General features: G+C 44.5%; 1 protein-coding gene across 3 annotated transcripts in view; it reads right to left on the bottom strand.

The window, feature by feature from the left end:
* LOC132576790 (sushi domain-containing protein 4-like) overlaps positions 1-13767 on the bottom strand; it is a 209255-nt gene extending 195488 nt beyond the window's left edge. The window contains exons 1-2 of one of the 3 annotated variants that reach the window (XM_060246089.1): positions 13400-13767; positions 12612-12809 (exon numbers count right to left, since the gene is read on the bottom strand). In XM_060246089.1, coding sequence (XP_060102072.1) covers positions 12612-12774 — 163 coding nt within the window. In that variant the 5' untranslated portion in view covers positions 12775-12809; positions 13400-13767. The remainder of the gene's footprint in view (positions 1-12611; positions 12810-13399) is intronic. The other 2 variants (XM_060246091.1, XM_060246090.1) reach the window with 2 other exon arrangements.
* Between the last annotated feature and the right edge of the window lie 5633 nt (positions 13768-19400).

Here is a 19400-nt window from a genome sequence, read left to right as displayed (position 1 = left end):
TTGCTCTAACAACTAACCAAACTTCACTAACATATTTAAACCTTCTTGTATCTATATACTTTGGCATGCTTTGTCAAAATTAGCTTTGCATAGTATAAGTTTAAGTCTGGGGCTGGCCCTAGACTGTCTGGCACCGTAGGCAAGGCTAACTTCTGGCTCACACACACACATACCCCTGCACTGATAATGTCATCGAGTCACATTAGTGTGCCCAACTCAGCGCCCCCAGAAGGCCAGTGCCCCAGGCAATTGCCTAGTTTGCCTAGTGGCAGGGCCAGCCCTGTTTAAGTCCCATGTCTAAAAATAGTTCTGCTATCGAAAACAAACCAGCAGAACCTATTCAAAAGACCATGTATCCTCTCTTTCCTCTACAAATCATTGGTCAACATTTAACATTTAAACAGGAATAGACTAAGAATAATAAACCAACCAGCCATAGAAACACAAGTATCCTTGCATATCTAGGGCTGCCAAATCCCCAACTTCCTGCAGCGGGGGACTCTCTCTCATGTGCAGAGAGAGCACGCGACCCAATAATGTCACCCGGAAGTGCCATCATCAAAATGGCAGCACCCATGCAGGGCTGCTCTAGGCATTTCCGGGAAAATTCTATGGTTTTCCCAGACGCTCTAGCCATTTCGGAGGTAAAAACTCTACGGTACTTCTGCACCATAGAGTTTTTACCTCCCAGATAGCTAGAGCGTTCAGGAAAACTATAGAGTTTTCCCGGAAATGCCTAGAGCGGCCCCACATGGGTGGCACCATTTTTATGACGTCACTTCCGGGTGACGTCATCGCGCCAGCAACATTGGGGGGAGGTTCCCCCCGCCGGCCCAATGTGGGCCAGTGGGTTGGGAACCTCCCGGGCAGGAGAACCCCCACCTGGACCTGGGGCTTGGCAGCCCTATGCATATCCCATTCGTGGATTTCTGAAGTAAATATTTATTTTCACACAGATGACTGTGAATTTATTTGTAATTGAAAACTTAAACAGTTAAACACTCTATGAAATAAAACTGCAAGAGGAGCACTACCCATCAGTATTGTGAGCCGCCCTGAGTCTGCTTTGGCTGGAAGGGCGGGATACAAATCAAATAAATAAATAAATCAACTGAAGAAAGGGGTATTTGGAAAAGAATTAGAAAGAGCTTCCTGAAACTCTTTCCTTTTCTACCATTTCTGTAAATCAGGGGTGGGGAACATCCAGTCTGAAGGCCATTTGCAGGCCTTGAGATCACATGGTCTGGCCCTTGGGGATTGCTGGGCTAAGCCAAGCCATGTGGTAACCTTCCTGGGCCCCAAGATGGTCGGTGAAGATTGTGGAGCCCAGCCACGCTATGCAGCAGCCTCCCAAGGGCTCGACTGGCTGGCAGGGATTGTGGGGCCCAGCTGCGCTGTGTGGTGGCCTCCCTGGGACCTGGCTGGCTGGCCAGGATCACTGTGGGGCCTGGAAAAGTCACTGTCACAGTTCAGGCAAGTTTTCCCCTCATTTCTTTATTTCCCTTTCTTTCTATTTCTTCCTCCCATTTTTGTTTCCCTTAATTCCCCTTTCTTCCCCCCTTTCTTTATTTCCCTTTATTATCCCCTTTATTTTTCTTTATTACCTTTTCTCCCCCCCCCCTTATTTCTTTTCTTTCCCTTTCTCCCTGCCTCTCTCTCTCTGGAGCCTGAGTGGTTAAGGAATTAGAGATAGGCTGTGAGGCTTTTGTGAAATATTTTGCAGACAAAGTCCAATCGCTTCGCCGTGACTGCCCTGCCATACTGGATTCAGTATGTAAACTCGAGGATCTGTGCCTGCCTTCCAGTTTGATCCTGGATCATTTCGACCCACTCAGCTTGGAGGAAGTTGACAGAGTCCTCTCTGCTGCACGTGCAACAACTTGTGATCTTGACCCGTGTCCCTCCTGGCTAATTAAAGTTTGCCTGGAGGAGCTAAGATGTCCTATATGGGACATCATAAATAGATCTCTTTCAGAGGGCCGTTTTCCTGCCCCTCTGAAGGAGGCAGTGGTCCGCCCTCTCTTAAAAAAGGTTACATCAGACCCGACCAAATTGGCACACTACCGGCCGGTCTCAAATTTGCCCTTTTTGGGCAAAGTTATTGAGAGGGCTGTTGCGTTGCAGCTGCAGAGTTTTCTGGAGGACGCTTCCATTCCAGATCCATTCCAGTCCGGCTTCCGCCCGGGACATGGGATGGAGACAGTCTTGGTCGCTCTCATGGATGATCTCCGGAGACATCTGGATCAAGGCGGCATGGCGGTTTTGCTGCTGTTAGACCTATCGGCTGCGTTCAATATGGTCGATCACCGGATGCTGGCCCGCCGCCTCGCCAATGCAGGGATTCAGGGGTCAGCTTTACAGTGGCTTTCCTCTTTCCTTGAGGGTCGGGGACAAAGGGTGGCAATTGGGGGAGAGCTGTCCCAGAGACACCCACTTAATTGTGGGGTGCCACAGGGAGCAGTTCTCTCTCCGATGCTATTTAACATCTTGCCCAGATTGCCCAGAGATATGGGCTGGGTTGTCATCAGTATGCTGATGACACCCAGCTCTATCTATTGATGGGTGACTGAACTGGCAATGCCCCGGAAAATCTGAACCGGGCGTTGCAAGCCATGGCAGACTGGATTAAGCTGAGTGGGTTGAAACTGAATCCAGCGAAGACAGAGGTCCTTTGCCTGGGTCGCGGAGGTTTAGGGAATGGGGTCTCTCTCCCAGTTTTTGACGGGGCGCAACTGGTAGCAGTGCGCAGAGTTAAAAGCTTGGGAGTTCTACTGGAGCCTTCCTTGACAATGGAGGCCCAGATAGCAGCTACTGCCAAGTCCGCCTTTTTTCACCTTAGACGGGCAAGGCAGTTGGCCCCCTTCCTGGAGCGCGGTGACCTGGCAACAGTGATCCACGCAACGGTCACCTCGAGGTTAAACTACTGTAATGCTCTCTACATGGGGCTGCCCCTGTACCAAACCCAGAAACTGCAGCTAGTGCAAAATGCAGCAGCCAGGCTGCTATTGGGACTGCCTCGGTGGGAACATGTGCAGTCTGGACCGTGGGAGTTGCACTGGCTGCCAATTGTTTACTGGGTTCGTTACAAGGTTCTGGTCATCACCTTTAAAGCCCTATATGGTCGAGGACCTGCCTACCTTAGGGATCGCCTCTCTCCATATGTTCCCCAAAGAGCACTGCAATCAAGCTCAAAAAATCTTCTCGAAATCCCTGGGCCAAAAGAAACCAAATTAAAAACTACCAGAGAACAGGCGTTCTCTACAAAGGCCCCCCAATGGTGGAATCAACTGCCGGAAGAGGTGCGGGCCCTACGGGATCTTAACCAGTTCCGTAGGGCCTGCAAAACTTCCCTCTTCCAGCTAGCTTTTTAAGACGCAACTCCTGATAATATCAATAACACCGAGCCATCTTATACATAATTTGATTGTACCATAATGTCATACTGTTTTATTGGTTTTATTGTTAAATTATTAATTATATTGTATACTGTTTTATTGTATCATGGTTTTACCATGTCTTGTTAGCCGCCCTGAGCCTGCCTAGGCGGGGAGGGCGGGGTATAAATAAAAGTTTATTATTATTATTATTATTATTATTATTATTATTATTATTATTATTATTATTATTATTATTATTATTATTATCCTGTATCCTGTTTCTGTCTTCTGTGTTTGCAACCCTTCCCAATTTAGTATCATCTGCAAATTTAACAAGCATTCCCTCTATTTCTTCATCCAAATCATTGATAAAGATGTTGAACAAAACAGATCCCAGGACAGATCCTTGAAGCACTCCACTTGTCACACCTCTTTGGGTGCGATCTGTCAACCAGTTACAGATCCACCTAACGGTAACAGGATCCAAACCACATTTTACCAACTTGTCAACAAGGATAGTATGTGGAACCTTATCAAAAGCCTTACTGAAATCAAAATAAACGATGTCTACAGCATTCCCCTAATCCAGCAAGGTAGTCACTTTCTCAAAAAAAGAGATCAGGTTAGTCTGACATGACTTGTTCTTGAAAAATCCATGTTGGCTCTTAGTAATCACATTCATTCTTTCTAAATGTTCCAGGACTGACTGACTGATGATTTGTTCTAAAATTTTTCCAGGCATAGATGTCAAGCTGACGGGTCAGTAGTTACCCGGATCGTCTTTTTTCCCCTTCTTGAAGATGGGGACAACATTTGCCTGCCTCCAGTCTTCTGGCACCTCTCCTGTTCTCCAAGAATTCTCAAAAATAATAGCCAGAGACTCAAAAATTACATCGCAAGCTCTTTTAGAACCCTTGGATGCAATTCATCTGGCCCTGAGGACTTTGTTTCATTTAAAGAAACTAGCTGTTTATGTACTACCCCTATGCTGATCCTGGGTTGGAACTTCATACCCTCCTTACATGTTCTGTTTTTGCCATGTTGAGCACCGTTTCCCTCAGAAGAAAAGACTGAAGAAAAGTTGGAATTGAGCAGTTCCACCCTCTCTTCATTACCTGTTACAATTTCACTTTCTTGCCCTTGGTCACAATGGGCTTACCATATCCTTGCTCTTTTTCTTACTCTGAACATAAGAAAAGAACCCTTTTTTGTTGTTTTTAGCATCTTTGGCCAGCCTAAGCTCATACTGAGCTTTAGCTTTCCTAACTTTTTCTCTACAAGCACTGGTGATTTGTTTATATTTATCCTTGGTTATAAGGTTCCAATTCCTAAAGGAGTCTTTTTTATTTCTCAAGTCTTTAGAGAGCTGTTTATGGAGCCGCTTAGGCTTCTTTAGGCTTTTTCCATTTTTTCTTCTCATAGGAATTGTCTGCGATTGCGCTTTCAGTATCTCGCTTTTCAGAAACTCCCACCCATCCTGAACCTCCTTATTCCTAAGTATTTCTGACCATGGGATTTTACCCAGCATAGTTCTAAGTTTATCGAAGTTTGCCTTTCTGAAGTCCAACCTATAAATCTGACTACGTATAGCTTTCCCCTTCCCTAAGACTGTAAATTCCAAAATCACATGGTCACTACTGCCCAAGGTGCCCACTATTTCCACTTCTTCAATCAATTCTTCCTTGTTGGTGAGAATCAAATCCAAAATAGCAGATCCCCTTATTTCCTTCTTCACTTTCTGGAAAAGGAAGTTGTCAGCAAGACAAGTCAGGAATCTATTTGACTTTTCATTTTTAGCAGAGTGGGACTTCCAACAGATGTCCTGGTAACTGAAATCTCCCATGATCACTGTATCCCTTCTCTTGGAGAATTTTGCAATCTGTTGTATGAGTATCTCATCCAAGTCCTCTGCCTGGCTTGGTGGTCTATAGCAGACCCCCACAATAATATCACTGTTATTTTTTACTCCTTTTATTTTTACCCAGAGACTCTCAACTGAGCTGCCATGCTCAGATTCACATATTTCCTCGCAAGTATATACCTCCTTCACATATACTGCTATGCCTCCGCCCTTTCTCATTTGCCTGTCCCTTTTAAATAAGTTGTTCCCCTGAATCCTAATATTCCAGTTATGAGTGTCATCCCACCAAGTTTCAGTAAGGCCTATTATGTCATAGTCTCCTTCCTGTATTAGGACTTCCAGTTCCTCCTGTTTGTTTCCCATACTCTGTGCATTAGTGTAGAGACATCAGAATCCATGTTTTATCCTGAGGGTTTAGTTTCCGTACATACCTGCAAGTTAACATTACCTAGTGTATGCACCACTCTGCAAATCTTTAATGTTCTTATCCCCAGTTTCGGGCATCATACGAGGCTTTGAATTATTGTCTCGCTCCCCCATACAATTTAGTTTAAAGCCCTCCTTATTAGGTTAGCAAGGCTGTTACCAAACACCCTTTTTCCTACAGCTGTAAGGTGCAAACCATCTCCCAAAAGAAAACCACCATCTCGAAAGCGTAAGTCATGGTCCAGAAATCCGAATCTTTTACATTCCTTTCAGATGTCATTTGCATAGTAAAGGGTAAACTAGAACTTTTTGTTTCCTGAGTTAGTCTGGAGAAGTTGGTGGAAATACAGCAGATGGTTACATTCAGCAACTTCCATAAGTAAATTGCCCCAGTGAAATCACAAAAGCATGTGCTTACAAACTGTATTTATTCTGGCTGCTTTGTGAGTGTGTGAGAGAGTGTGTGTGTTCACTTTCATTTAGTGGAAGTGCAGCCTGCTGCTGGGGGGACAAGGAAATGAAGACTGTATTCAGGGGAACTGCACTGCTATTTTTTTATTTTAGGGAATGGGAAAGTCTCCTGGCTCCATCCCCAAAATCACCAGGTATTCTCTGGTTTGGACCTGGCAATCCTATGCCCAGAGTGGCTCCTGCTGCCATAGAGCTTTGCAAAGAGCCCTGGGCTGTGCCACTGCAACCAGGCCCCATGTGGAGCCCTGAGACAGGCTGCCACCACTGGGCCCCTTGGGAAGCCTGGGGCTGCTCTAACAACTGCTATTTGTCTTTTGGGAAACTTAACACCCCCATATCTTTTTTAAAAAAAAATATTTCAGATTTTTCTGCTAACTTAGGAAGTCCCCCAAGATTGCGGAAAACCCTGTTTAGCATCCATGTAGTCACTCTCCATGGATTTATGTTTCCATACATGGGGACTACACATTACTAATAATATACAGACAAGTGGGGTCCTGCAATACTTGCAAGGGTGCTAATGTATTTAGATTGTGCGTGTTCCAAGCACTTGGTCTGAGCTTTTTGGAACGCCTGTGCTTGACTCTTAAGAATGTTGTGATTGTATCACTAGGTGTGGAAGTCCCTGAAGTACACATGCACCTGACGAAGCAAACGGGAAAACAGATACTTACCGGTGTACTGTAGAGCTGGTATGTCCCACGGTGGACTTTGGGACTTATGTGGACTTGCTTCAAACTCCATTTTGATTTCATTTGGACTATGACAGAATTTTATTGAGCCTTCATTGAGCTTTTGGAATCTTCGTTCAAAAGAACAACGGAGCATGGCTCCGCATACACTACTCAATTGAGGGTGTCCAGTGAGTCAGCATGTGCAATTAAACATTAAGTTTTGTACTGATTGTTATATAATTTTGCAGCACTTTTTGGGTTGTATGCCTTTGGGCTTTGTGTGGTGCATCAAAATCTGCAGACAATGTCTGTGTTGTAGCAATCTTAATTATGCTATTCAGATGTTCAGGTTTGTAAGTTGTTCAGGTCTGTAAGTTGCAAATCTACTTTTAATTTATTGACATTCATTACAGAAATCACATGGCCAATACTCTGAGCCTAAGACCCAGGGGAGAACATGAAATGGCTAGGCATTGTGATCTTTTGTACATAAGTTGCTTTGTGTGCTGGTCAAGAACATGTGAAGGCACTATGAAGGCTATATGTTTGTCTACAAAGCTATAGCCTTCCCCAGAGAAATAACTACAACTTCAATGAGGCAGTACAAGAGTAGAGAGGTAGCCATGTACAATGGTCAGTATCAGCCTACTATCTGGGACATCCAAGTTCAAACTCCCCCATCAAAGGAAATCACAGAAAAATGTAAAATGTGAAAGAAAAAATCAAAGAAAATGTGCTGGGTGAACTTGGTCTGGACACACACTGTCAGTTGCAGTTATTCCGCATCTAAATAGTTCACATACTTTCCTACTGAGAAACACTGGATCACGAGGGCATGGATACAGTGATAAAGGGGAAGCAAAACCTGTTACATCCACGAGACCTCTGACATAACAAGACCAATGAAACACAGACTGTGTGTGTGTGTAGCAAGGCAAAAAGCTCAAACCTTGATTAAAACTTTGTTGATCTTAAAGGTGCTTAGTATTTCTCCCTGCAATTGAGGGAACTGGACAAAGTAAGGAGATGAGAAGGGAGAGGAGCCTCAGCCAGTGGAAGAGAGGCTTGGCTCAGTAGCTCTGTTGTGTGACTGAGAAAGCCTGGCAAAGCAAGCTGAGATGCAGAAGGAAGCATAAAAAAAAAAGGAAGCAGACAACAGTGAGTTGCTCACGGGCCTAATAGGAGCCCTGTGGGGGCATATCTGTCCACTGATCACATGTTTGACACATCTGACTTAGGTTAAATTCTACAGTCAGACAAGCATGCACAGATCCACTGCAGAAGCAAAGAGTTAAAAAAAATTACTTCATTACTAAATGGGAAACTAGCTTGTTTAGCTCTTTCCAGCATTCAGAGTTCTTTCAACCCAATACTACAATAATTTAGAACAGGGGTGGCCAACGGTAGCTCTCCAGATGTTTTTTGCCTACAACTCTCATCAGCCCCACCTAACAGTCAGGGCTGATGAGAGTTGTAGGCAAAAAACATCTGGAGAGCTACCATTGGCCACCCCTGATTTAGAAGATAAACTTGTTTTTATCTTTTCTAAAGTATATTATAGAGATAATTTTGCTTCTAAATTTTTGTTTCTACTCTGAAAGTACACAGCTTTACAGATGTGCCATGTTGTTAAACAACTGCTAGAAACTTCTGTAAATTTGCTTTGTACTAATGCCTCTATGTTAGTTGTGTAATTTTTTGTTAATTTTAATTTTTGCAGTGGCCCAAGCTAAAAGCCAATAAATTAACAAACAGCCCTGCTTAGCTTCTGAGATCTGATGAGATCAGGCTATCCAGGTCATCAGGACTAGGCTGAGTGTAATGTGACTGACCCAAGGTCACCTAGCAAGTTTCCATGGATTTCCCAGATTTTAGTCTGACACTTTATCCGCTATATGAAAATTTTCACTGTCTGCATTTCTTTTCCAGCCACTAAATCAAAGTTTGGGTCCAGTGGCACCTTTAAGACCAAACTTTGCTCTGCTGCTTCAGACCAACATGGCTATCCACCTGAATCTGCTACATTCTGGCCATTATTATTGTTTGTTTTATTTAATGATTATTACTGAAAATAATTTTGTCATATGTAGAGGAGAGGCCTGAATAACCCCAACCTAGCCCGATCTTGTCAGTCGCAGAAGCTAAGCAAGGCTAATGCGGAGTTCTTTGACTTGAAAATTCTACAGGGCCATCATAAGTTAGCTGCGACTTGATGGCAAAATAAAATAGAGGAGGGGGGGTGTTGGCTGTTCCAGTTAGCATATAGGCTAGGTACACCACTGCGTACCCCAATGCACTTATAGCTTAACTAAGATAAGATCTATGGATTCTGCACAAGAGACAGAATTCTCAGACATCCTTAATCTCATTACAGAGACAGACATTTCTTAACTGAGATATTTACTACAAAGAACTAACCATCCACTGCAGAATAACTGTACTTGTGATAAAAATTCCAGGCATAGGGATACTGATGTTAAGCTGAATCAATTAATGCACACATCTGAAGCAGACAAGCTAATGGCCCTACAGAAAAACAAACTAGGAAAAAACTGGGTGTCAGCCGATTCACTGTCAGTTCCAGCATCCTCTGTTAAGTGTTAACAAGACATTTGGATATAAATGTATAGCAGCTGCTCTGGACTGAAGACCTATATTAGTTTAGTCTTTCAGATGACAGAAGTTACACCTTTTTCACTCAGTGACCTCTGTAATGTTGGTTAAACTTAGCTCCATGAGTTCCATACTAATGTCCCTGACTATAACTTTGGATTTCCACTAAAGACTACTGGTAAAAGGTAAAACATATAAACATACATTCTACAACAATTTTATTATTTTTGTAGTCAGCATATACAGAGCAAACTACACCAGAAAATATTGACCATTACACTAAAGCAATATTTACCACAAGTTCCTTTTAATCAAAAGTTATTATTTAACAGAATAAACCTCTCATCTTTGAAACTTTATCACAGTGATAATTTAGAACATTAAAAATGCTTTTCCGGGAGGGAAGGAGGCATGGTATAGCCCAGTCATATCAGATCTCAGAAGCTAAGCAGTACTTGGAAGGAAGAACACCAACGAGGGCTCTGCAGAGGAAAGCAATGGCAAACCACCTCTGCTTTTCACTTGCCTTGAAAGTCCCTTGCTGGGGTCAGCATAAGTCCGCTGTGACTTGATGGCACTTTACACACACATAATATCTTTCAATTCTCTCTGAATGATGAAAGTATTTTACAAAAAAAGAAATTAATGATAACCATCTCTGACATCCAACTCAGTACGACAGGAAACAAAGTAAGGTGTTATATCTCAAAGTATACATTAACCAACTTTACCATATTTACACTCTGTGTAAACATACCTTGTTCTAATCCAGAACTTGTTTGTTTGAATTTGTTCATATAAACTTATTCCGCAGAACTCACTTTCAAGGGAGAGTACATGACATGGCAGCTTCAACAAAATGAAAGAACCAGTGCAACTTGGTAACATCAACTACACTTTTACTGAAATTCTCAATGCCCACAGCTGAAGACAACTATGACTGCAAAGTATGTTTGAAGTACTGACTATTTGGAACAACTGCCACTTAGTATTATGCCACAATACTCAAGTCAAAGAAAAGTGCTATTTATTGAAACCACAAACGTTACAGTAAAAATCGGGCAGGAGAAGAATATCTAATATTGCTATCATGATCTATCTCACTTCACAGCCATTTGTTGGCCCAATGTTACCAAGTTAAATTGGGACTAGCTTCCAGTGCTGAAATCCCTTTAATATGAGACTCAAGTATCAATATGAATCGCTCATACAAGCTCTGTTATTTCCATAAGATCCTCTATTGAAATACTTATTCAACTGCCTGAACAGGTCTGGATTACAAACCAATGCAGAATTCAACGAGCTTAAGTCTACTGAATTAAAAATTCTCAAAGACATGTAACCATGTTGGACTGTGTGATCTGACAATTTCCTTGAATCTCTTCTCCAAGTTGTAACATCTGGCTGACATTAAAAAGTTATTAAGTAAGGTGCTTATCAACAGCCTCAAAAACAAGATGACTAGTCTTCATGACTACTAAAAAATTTCAGGCTTCAATCAAACAAGTGACTACTTGATTCCCAATGCAATAGCTTGAAAAATCAACACCACAAGAAACCCAAAAAATTCCTTCACTGGCACATTTCCTCCTCCCAATAAACAGTGAACATCATTGAGGAAATGTTAAGAAACACATAATGGTTCCACAAGTACCTTTTTGTAGCAAAAATAATATCCTTGAAGATTTCCCCCCTCACACAAACAGATTCTGATTCTAGTCACTTTCATTTCATTTTATAATATCTTGAGACCTTCAGTTTACAAGCAATAACTGAAGTCTAAAGATATAATACAAAAAACTTTCATAAGAGATGGAATAAAAGCTGTGTTGAAAGTTCCCTTTATCTTCTCCAAAGAGGAAAGTTGTCCTTTTAAAAAAAGTCACAGCATGGGATTTCTTCTAATACTGGATCTAAGAACTGAAAACCATCCCTTAGAAGACACTTTTTCTCTTTAGAGCATTGTAAGGCATTTGCCAAATGAATTTACAGTTCGCTTCTTGAGCTTACTCAAGATACAGTTTAGATGAACTAACACATTGGTCAACAAACACTATTGAGTGGAATCAAATTGGCCTGGAGAATGGGAACAAATTGCTAAAACAATTGTTTTCAGTATTCTGCGGCTTCATATTCCATGTCTTCCTCAACTGACTTTATCAAAGGATTTTTTAATTACTTTTTTTTACTGAAACCCTTATATTAGTTTAGTGAAGTACTTCTTTCATTGTTTGAGCTAGGATTCATAAGGAGGTCATTCTGATGGGAGGATGGAAAGAATGCCACATCACAATATGGATTGTAAGTAAGCTCAGTTGCTACAACTACCATTCTCTCCCACCTCTCATGCCATCTCATGCCTGGGAGTTGGCATCTTGGAGGACACCAAAGCTGGTGGTGCTCAGAAGGCCAGACATGGGCTTCTAGCTACTGCTCCCTTAGCTAGTCTTTTGCATCCACTACAATTAGACATCTCCATATCAGCCAGTTCCTTTGGAGATGGAACATGTTGTCCTACCATTTATGGCCTGAATGCAATAAAGAAAATCATTGTTACAATCTGCATATAAAATATGGAGTGAAAACAGAAAGAGGAAGTCTTTTCCCTGGTCACCCCCTACCTGCAGCTTTTCTACATGCAAATTTTTAGACACCTAAGGTAGTAGGAGTTTCTCTTATTAATATGCATGTGCGGGGGGGGGGGGGCAGAGAAAGACCAGGGTGATTCTCCCGTTAATGTGCAGTAGAGCATGAAGCAGGGGTGGAGGAAATGACTGTGCTTTCCTGGCAGGATTTTATCTGTGTGGGGAGCAAGAAGATCCTACATCTATCTATATGAAGCATCACATCTAGGGCACAGAAAATAGACGTTTAAGCATATTTAGAAACAATCCTCAGTACATGAGGTCATTCACATCCGGAATGAGAGGCAAAGCCTGTTTCCCTTCAGCCTTTGTAGAGGGGTGACCAGGTTTTTCTTTGAGCATCTATGAATTTGAGTCTGACAAGACAGTGGAAGGATTCCCGCCCCCCGCATTTCATATGCAAAGGTCAATATCCAAATGCGGTGATGCTGTCTCTTCCTGTGAAGGGGAACCTTCCCATCAGCAGCCTCCCAGTCCCTCCCCATCCCTTTTGCCAGCAGAGCACTCTGCCACCACCTGTCATAAGAGTTCGTCACTCACTTACCGCCTGTGATCTGTGCAGGGCCAAAGCACAGAGCCAGCTGGAACCACAAGACCACCAGGGAGAGCCTGGACTGGGAACACTGCTGATGCTGTGGTGGAGGCTGCTGATGTCGCTGCTTCTCTAGGAACGGATCCCTGCTGTTCAGGTTCATTCCATGATACATCTTTTATCCGCAAAGGGCATCCAGATTGCAATGGTCTGCAACGGAAACAGTCCGGCCCGTTTAGCACAGGGACAGCTCCCCCTCACCCCTTGAGAAAAGAGCAGAGCTTTCTCGGCACTTGCATGCAAAGGGACTCTCTCGGGCACGGTTACCCCACCTGCCCATTCCTCGCTGGAGCGCTCTCTAGCGGCAGGCTGAGACTCCCGCGGCCGAACCACTGCTCGCTCCCTCCCTCCCTCCCTCGCGGCAATTCGCCGGCTCTCCTTGCCCGCCACGTAGAAGGTGGACTCTGTCCTCCCACTGCAGCGTCCCCGTCTCGCTCCCAGGCGACCCCACGCCAGCAGCCGGCTTGGGCATCAATTCTCGACTCTCCGCACAGGAAAGTCGGACTTTATTACCCCTCCGCGCCTCCCCGCCCTTTAAATGCTGAGGCGCCTCAGAAGCTCTGGATCACTCGCGGGCGGTTGACGGAAAGGCGAGGAGAGAGCTGCGATTTGCCTTCGCTTGCAAGGGGTGGGGTGGGGTGGGTGGGCATGCCATTCTTTCCCTCCCTCCCACCACACCTGCCTCCAGAGCCGCTTTCCCACCCTCCCCTCACGGAGCCAGCTGCGCAGTGCGCCCTTACCTGAAGGTTGCCTGCCTGCATGGAGCCGCCTGCTTGCCTTTACCCCGGCCACGCGAGGCAGACAAGAGACTCGCCGCTGCCGCACTCCCCTTGCCGGCTACGGAAGGAGCGAGAGACAGCCGCAGCGCGCGGCGCTGCTCGCGCTCATCCTCCTACCTGTCTGCAGGGGAAGGGAGAGCAGCCACCGCCACCCCCGAGGCCCCGGCTGCTGCAGCTGCCACCAATGAGAAGGCTGAGCGTGCACCTGCTTGGTGCACGAGCCGCCTTCCCGCTTGCTCCCTGGAGGAGGGAGCGGAGGGGAGGGGTGCCTCCTCCGCGCCGCCTTGCAAGCAGCACAGCTTCCCTGCGCTTAGCGGGGGCAGAGAGAGGGGGGGGGGGAGGCGGGGGCACCGAGTGCTGGCAGGGGCAGCGTGCCTAGAGCGTGATCGTTTCAGGAGGCTGTCACACATCCCGCCCCCCCCCCCCCCGCTGCAAACGCGGCAGGCTGGAATGAGGAGGAGGCGACGTCCCTTGCAACTCCCACCCGCTTACTTCCAAAACAGTACCGTTTGGGGTCAACGTTGCAGATCCAAATCAGGCCAAACCTCTGGCAGCCATTTCCCAATAATTACACTCAGTGAATGTTCAGTCCCCTCCCCACTGTATTTATTTCGCTTATGTCCTACCTTTCTCCCTGAGTGGACCAAAGATACTTACAGTGTTCTCTCCTCCATTTGATCCTCTCTACAACCTTGGGAAGGTAAGTCAGGCTGAGTACGTCCAATGTCACCCACCAAACTTTCATGGCAGAGTAGGGATTTGAACCTGGGTCTCCCAGATCTTAGTCGGATGTGCTGACCTTGCACCACACTACCATAAAACCTCACACTTGCACTGCACTGCCATAAAATTGCCTGGATGACCTTGGAGCTTTCTGTCAACTTAACCCATCTCACAAGGTTGTTTTGAGGATAAACCAGGAGGGCAGAATTTTGCATGACACCCTGAAAGGAAGGTTAGATTTTTAAAAATGAATATTGGAATTTTAACCACTCTATTTTATATATGCAAGAAGGCCACTTATTATGGTTGCCAACAACCTGAGGGGAAATATCTTGTCCTTTTGATAGAAGCTCAATGTGTGCAAATGGGCAGGTGAATCTTTTCAGGGTATGAAGGAAAGTAACATTCCGTTAAGCCTCTGTTAAAGGGCCAGAACACTTTCTCCAGGCTGTTGGCAACCTTACCAGTTACCATCTCATTCCTAGCATGTGCACAAATTTATTGGAAGCACAGTATTCTGAGAGAGATTTTCTGTTGGATGGCCAGGTTAGCCTGATCTCATAAGTTCTCAGAAGCTATGCAGGGCCAGCCCTGATAAGTATTTGCATGGGAGACCATGAGCCTGCCATGGCGGGGAGGGTGGGGTATAAATTGAATTAAACATAAACAAACAAACCACCAAGAAAGCCCAGAGGTGCTACACAATGTCAGGCAATGATAAACCACCTGAGCATCTATTGCCTTGAAAAGCTTCTAGGATCATAATTAGTCAGCTGTGACTTGATGGGGAGAAAGGCGGAGAGAAGCACAGGAATTAGGCACCAATATAGTGTTTCCACTGATAATATATTGAACTAGGACCAGTTATGCAGTTAAATATCTCAAATGCCTTACAAAATTTTATAGACATTCCAGCCCTGTGGCCAACCCTTCAGAAAAACAAGAGTGGTAGCACAGTGAATGGAAATGGTAATGACATTTATAATGGAAAGATGCAGATGATGTATCTTGTTTTCCAGAATGGAGCTCATCTTGAATAACTGGGAGACAATATGAGTAAATTGAATGTTGCCTCTTGACTGCTGTGTCCAGTCTCAAAGAGCAATCTTAAGCAGGTCTCCTTGGAAGTAAGTCCCATTTTATTGTTGGGCTTACTTGCAGGAAAGTGTTATGTTGTAGCCTTTAATTCAGGGCTTTATCTTGAATAGTATCTCTTCCTGAATTTTAAAAATTACTGAGAGGACTCATTGAGGAAAATGTGTGCACAAGACATTGGAAGCAATCTGAAACAAGATTACTCAGAAGTGAGTCCTGTATTATTCAGTGGGCGTTATTTCCAGGAACGTTTCTTACAGCAGCTGCTAGAACACTGTGACTTGCTGTGCAGCTTATTGGATTTTTTAAAAGGAGGTCATTTTCACCAAATCATTAACAAATTTCCACACCATTTTCTGTCATCCCCAGTAAATATGATTTTGAAAGGCACAAGTGTCACAGAACAAGATGTCACTTGCCAATCAGCACTTGCCATTTCAGCTCTATGAGAATGAGAAAGTAGTGACACAGCATTCATTACAGCAAACTGGAGAAACATCAGTGGCAATATGTTGACCCTTCTCATGCTGAAACTTGAAGTTGTGAACCAACTGATACAAGATATCACCTTGGATTTTTGTGTGCCAGTTTGTTCACAGTATTGATAGGTCCCACTAATGTGTTTGCAAGCATTATCATCAGTGAACTGTGGTTTATTGGATACATTTCTGAGAAGGCTCAATTTTATCTATGTGGTTCAAAATGCAGACAAAATATTGACACAACTACTGAAGACTCATTGCATGGAACAGGCATTTCACTTAGAGTAGCATAGTCCAGCTCAGAGCAATGGATTGGTCTTGCTAAATTGCAGGAAGGCTTGAGTGACAGAAAGATTATGCAATTATTAGCTGTGCCAGCTGCTTCTCTCAGCTCCAAGGTGTGAACAGTTCCTAAAATGTCAACTAATATTCACATTTGTGCTGATGTGAACCAATCAGAGATCATGAAAAGGGGATATGATTGATTCAATAATGTGGAAACATTGTTTTCTGTAAACAAATTTGTAGAAAGGATGTTCCTTTGCTTTTCTATTGGGTACAGCCCCTAGCTGCATAACATCTTTAAATGGCATAAGATTTCACAGCAATGGGAGCCACTTTTCCTGAGAATTTGTCTGAAGGCTTTCCTTCAATGTTTAGCAGATCATTGCCATATGAGTTCATCCAAACCATGTAGATAAAATGGCAAAGACCCACCCAAATGATTTCTCTTACCCCTTCCTCATGTGGAGGCCAGCAGAGCTGGAGAATAAATCCACACTGCTGTTTAAAAAGTATTACAGTTAGTAAACACTGTGATTGAAAAATCCTGAGATTGTTTTCTTGTAGTCAGGAATTATTCACTGAGACAGTAACACAGACTCAGTGTCTTAATTGGTGAAGCCAGAAGTCTCGCAAACATGTAAAGAAGTTTCAAATGTCCCCAGTTTCAAAATGTAATAATTTCTGTAACAGTGTTTCTATTAGAAACATTTGGAATTAGCAACACCAAATGACATTCCTGTGTGCCAAGGCAACTATTCAAAATCTCACCTGTTGTGGTCAGAAATCACTTTACCTGAAGCCATCTCTAGCGTATGCATTTTGGTACATGTGATCATAGAATCATAGAGTTGGAAGGGACCTCCAGGGTCATCTAGTCCAACCCCCTGCACAATGCAGGAAATTCACAAATACCTCCCCCTAAATTCACAGGATCGGTATTGCTGTCAGATGGCCAATGGTCATTCAAGGAAGAAGATCCCACCACCTCCTGAGGAAGCTTGTTCCACTGAGGAACCACTCTAACTGTCAGGAAGTTCTTCCTAATGTTGACATAGAAACTCTTCTGGTTTAATTTCATCCCTTTGGTTCTGTTCATACCTTATGGAGCCACAGAAAACAATTCCACACCCTCCTCAATATGACATCCCTTTAAGTACTTGAAGATGGTGATCATATCACCTCTTAGCTGCCTCCTCTCCTGGCTAAACATGTTGCTTTCATTCCCTGTACCACCACTTCTCCAGGTGTTGAGGGTGAAGTTCCCTGCAGCTGAGGCTCAGCTTGGTTAATCTGCTGCAGTAGGCTTTGTTCCCCAGCAAGAAGAAAAATTGGGAATAGTGGTGTGGTTGTAGCATTTTCCGGCATCTGATTTGCTGATATTCTACAGTCATATATATTGGTACTTCAAGTAGAGAGCTCCAAGTGTGTTTGCAGCACTGTTGGGGCTCTTTTTAATGTACCTTTGCCCTAATGGTTCTGTACAAATAATAACTGTGTGCTTTAAACAGGACTAAAAACATTAATCAGATTGATCTGAAATTCAATTATGCATTGTGTTTAAGATGCTGTTTCAAAATATAGATGATTTGCTTATGTCTAACTGAGAAAATCTGTTGTACTGAGACAGTATCATTACTTTAATAGTGTTGATTGATTTTTAACTCATGAATTACTGTGCTGTCTGATAGTATGCATGACTGCCAAGAAGCAAATACTACCTGAGTTCTGTGGGAATTTCTCTCAAGCCTTAATATAAAGTTTTATGAAATCATTGTAGTAGCAGATCAGGAGTAGTCATATATAAATATCACCGTTTTTAAATTCAGATTAAGGAACGGGGGATGTAGAATGGTATGGAATAGCCCAGTTTTGGAGGCTAAGCAGAGCTGGTACTTGATTGGGGGGGCCAAGAATGAGGACTCTTAGGGTTGCAAAGTCCAATTCAAGAAATATCTGGGGACTTTGGGGGTGGAGCCATAAGCAAAGTTATGACAAGCACAACTGAACTGCAAAGGGAGTTCTGGCCATCACATTTAAGGGAACCACATACCTTTTTAATGCCTTCCCTACATTAGAAGGGAGGGGAGGGGGGAGTGGGCTCCCTCTTGGGTATCCTGCCCCCCCCCCCAGGGAAAGTGTATGCACAATACATAGCCTCTCCTTTCTCGGTGTAGTGAACGCCGCGTGGTCACTGCCCGGCTATGCCTGGCAGATGGTCACTGCAATGGCCTCTCCTGCATTACTGCATCCGTGGCAACACCTTCCCGCTGGTCCCCCCCCCGTTTCTCACAGAGTTTGCCACGTCATGGTGCGACCGAATGTCCGGCAGTATAACCGGATAGGCAGGCTGGGCTCACCAACCTCGCCAGCCAAGAGAAGGAAAACTCTAACATCAAACCCGGGCAGATAGAGCTCGTTAATGTAACACCTACCACCTGGAGGACTCGCTGCCGGCGTCCCGGCTTACTGGGCCATGGCAGATGACCCCAAGGTGAAAGGGTGAAGCCAGAACTGCGCACACTGTGCTTCACCTAAAAATTCCTCTGCGCAGGCCTGCAGGGCATATCCACATCCACAACCCACAACACACCAAGTCCTGCAGCGATGGGCAAGGGGCGAAACGGCAGGTGGAAGATGCCACTGGAAGCTGCAGTCCCGATCCTGCATGTAGGCGGTTCAGGGTATTGGTCGCCTGATGCTGACCCGGAGATGAAAGCATTTTTTGGCAGCACCCTGAACGACCAAGCAGCCTTATCTAGGGACAGCACTGCTTGCTCCACACGGAGAGGGGCCTAGAAAAGGTGGCCTAAACAAAGCTCGTCTCCCCCACCCCAGTTGGCTAGCCGCGGTCAACGGGCATCCTTACTTGCGGTCGAAAAATAACAACAAAAACAAGGCATGCACCTGCCTCACAAAGTGTGCAAAGACTAAAGCTTGCGTGTTGGAACATCAGAACCATGCTTGACACAGTAGACAGTGGTCGCCCTGAACGACACTCTGCTCTAGTTGCCCACGAACTTCTCAGGTTGAATATTGACATAGCAGCTCTCAGTGAGGTCCGTTTCCCTGAGGAAGGTAGTCTTCAAGAACATGGTGCTGGCTATACCCTCTACTGGTCGGGTAAGTCAAAGGCTGAGAGCCGCCTTTCTGGCGTTGGCTTCATGGTCAGGAACTCCATTGCCTCCAAACTCGAAAACCTGCCAACAGGTCACTCAGATCGCATCATGTCCATGCACCTCCCACTTCAAAACAAGCAGCATGCAACACTCTTCAGTGTGTATGCCCCAACCCTTCAAGCAGATCCTGCAGAAAAGAACAAGTTCTATGCTGATCTACGCAACCTCGTAAGGAAGACCCCTACGGAGGACAAGGTGATC

The sequence above is a fragment of the Heteronotia binoei genome, chromosome 1 (genome assembly GCF_032191835.1).
Source record: "Heteronotia binoei isolate CCM8104 ecotype False Entrance Well chromosome 1, APGP_CSIRO_Hbin_v1, whole genome shotgun sequence".
NCBI lineage: Eukaryota > Metazoa > Chordata > Lepidosauria > Squamata > Gekkonidae > Heteronotia > Heteronotia binoei.
Note: the sequence above shows the minus strand (reverse complement) of the source record. Positions and strands in the feature narration are given on the sequence as shown.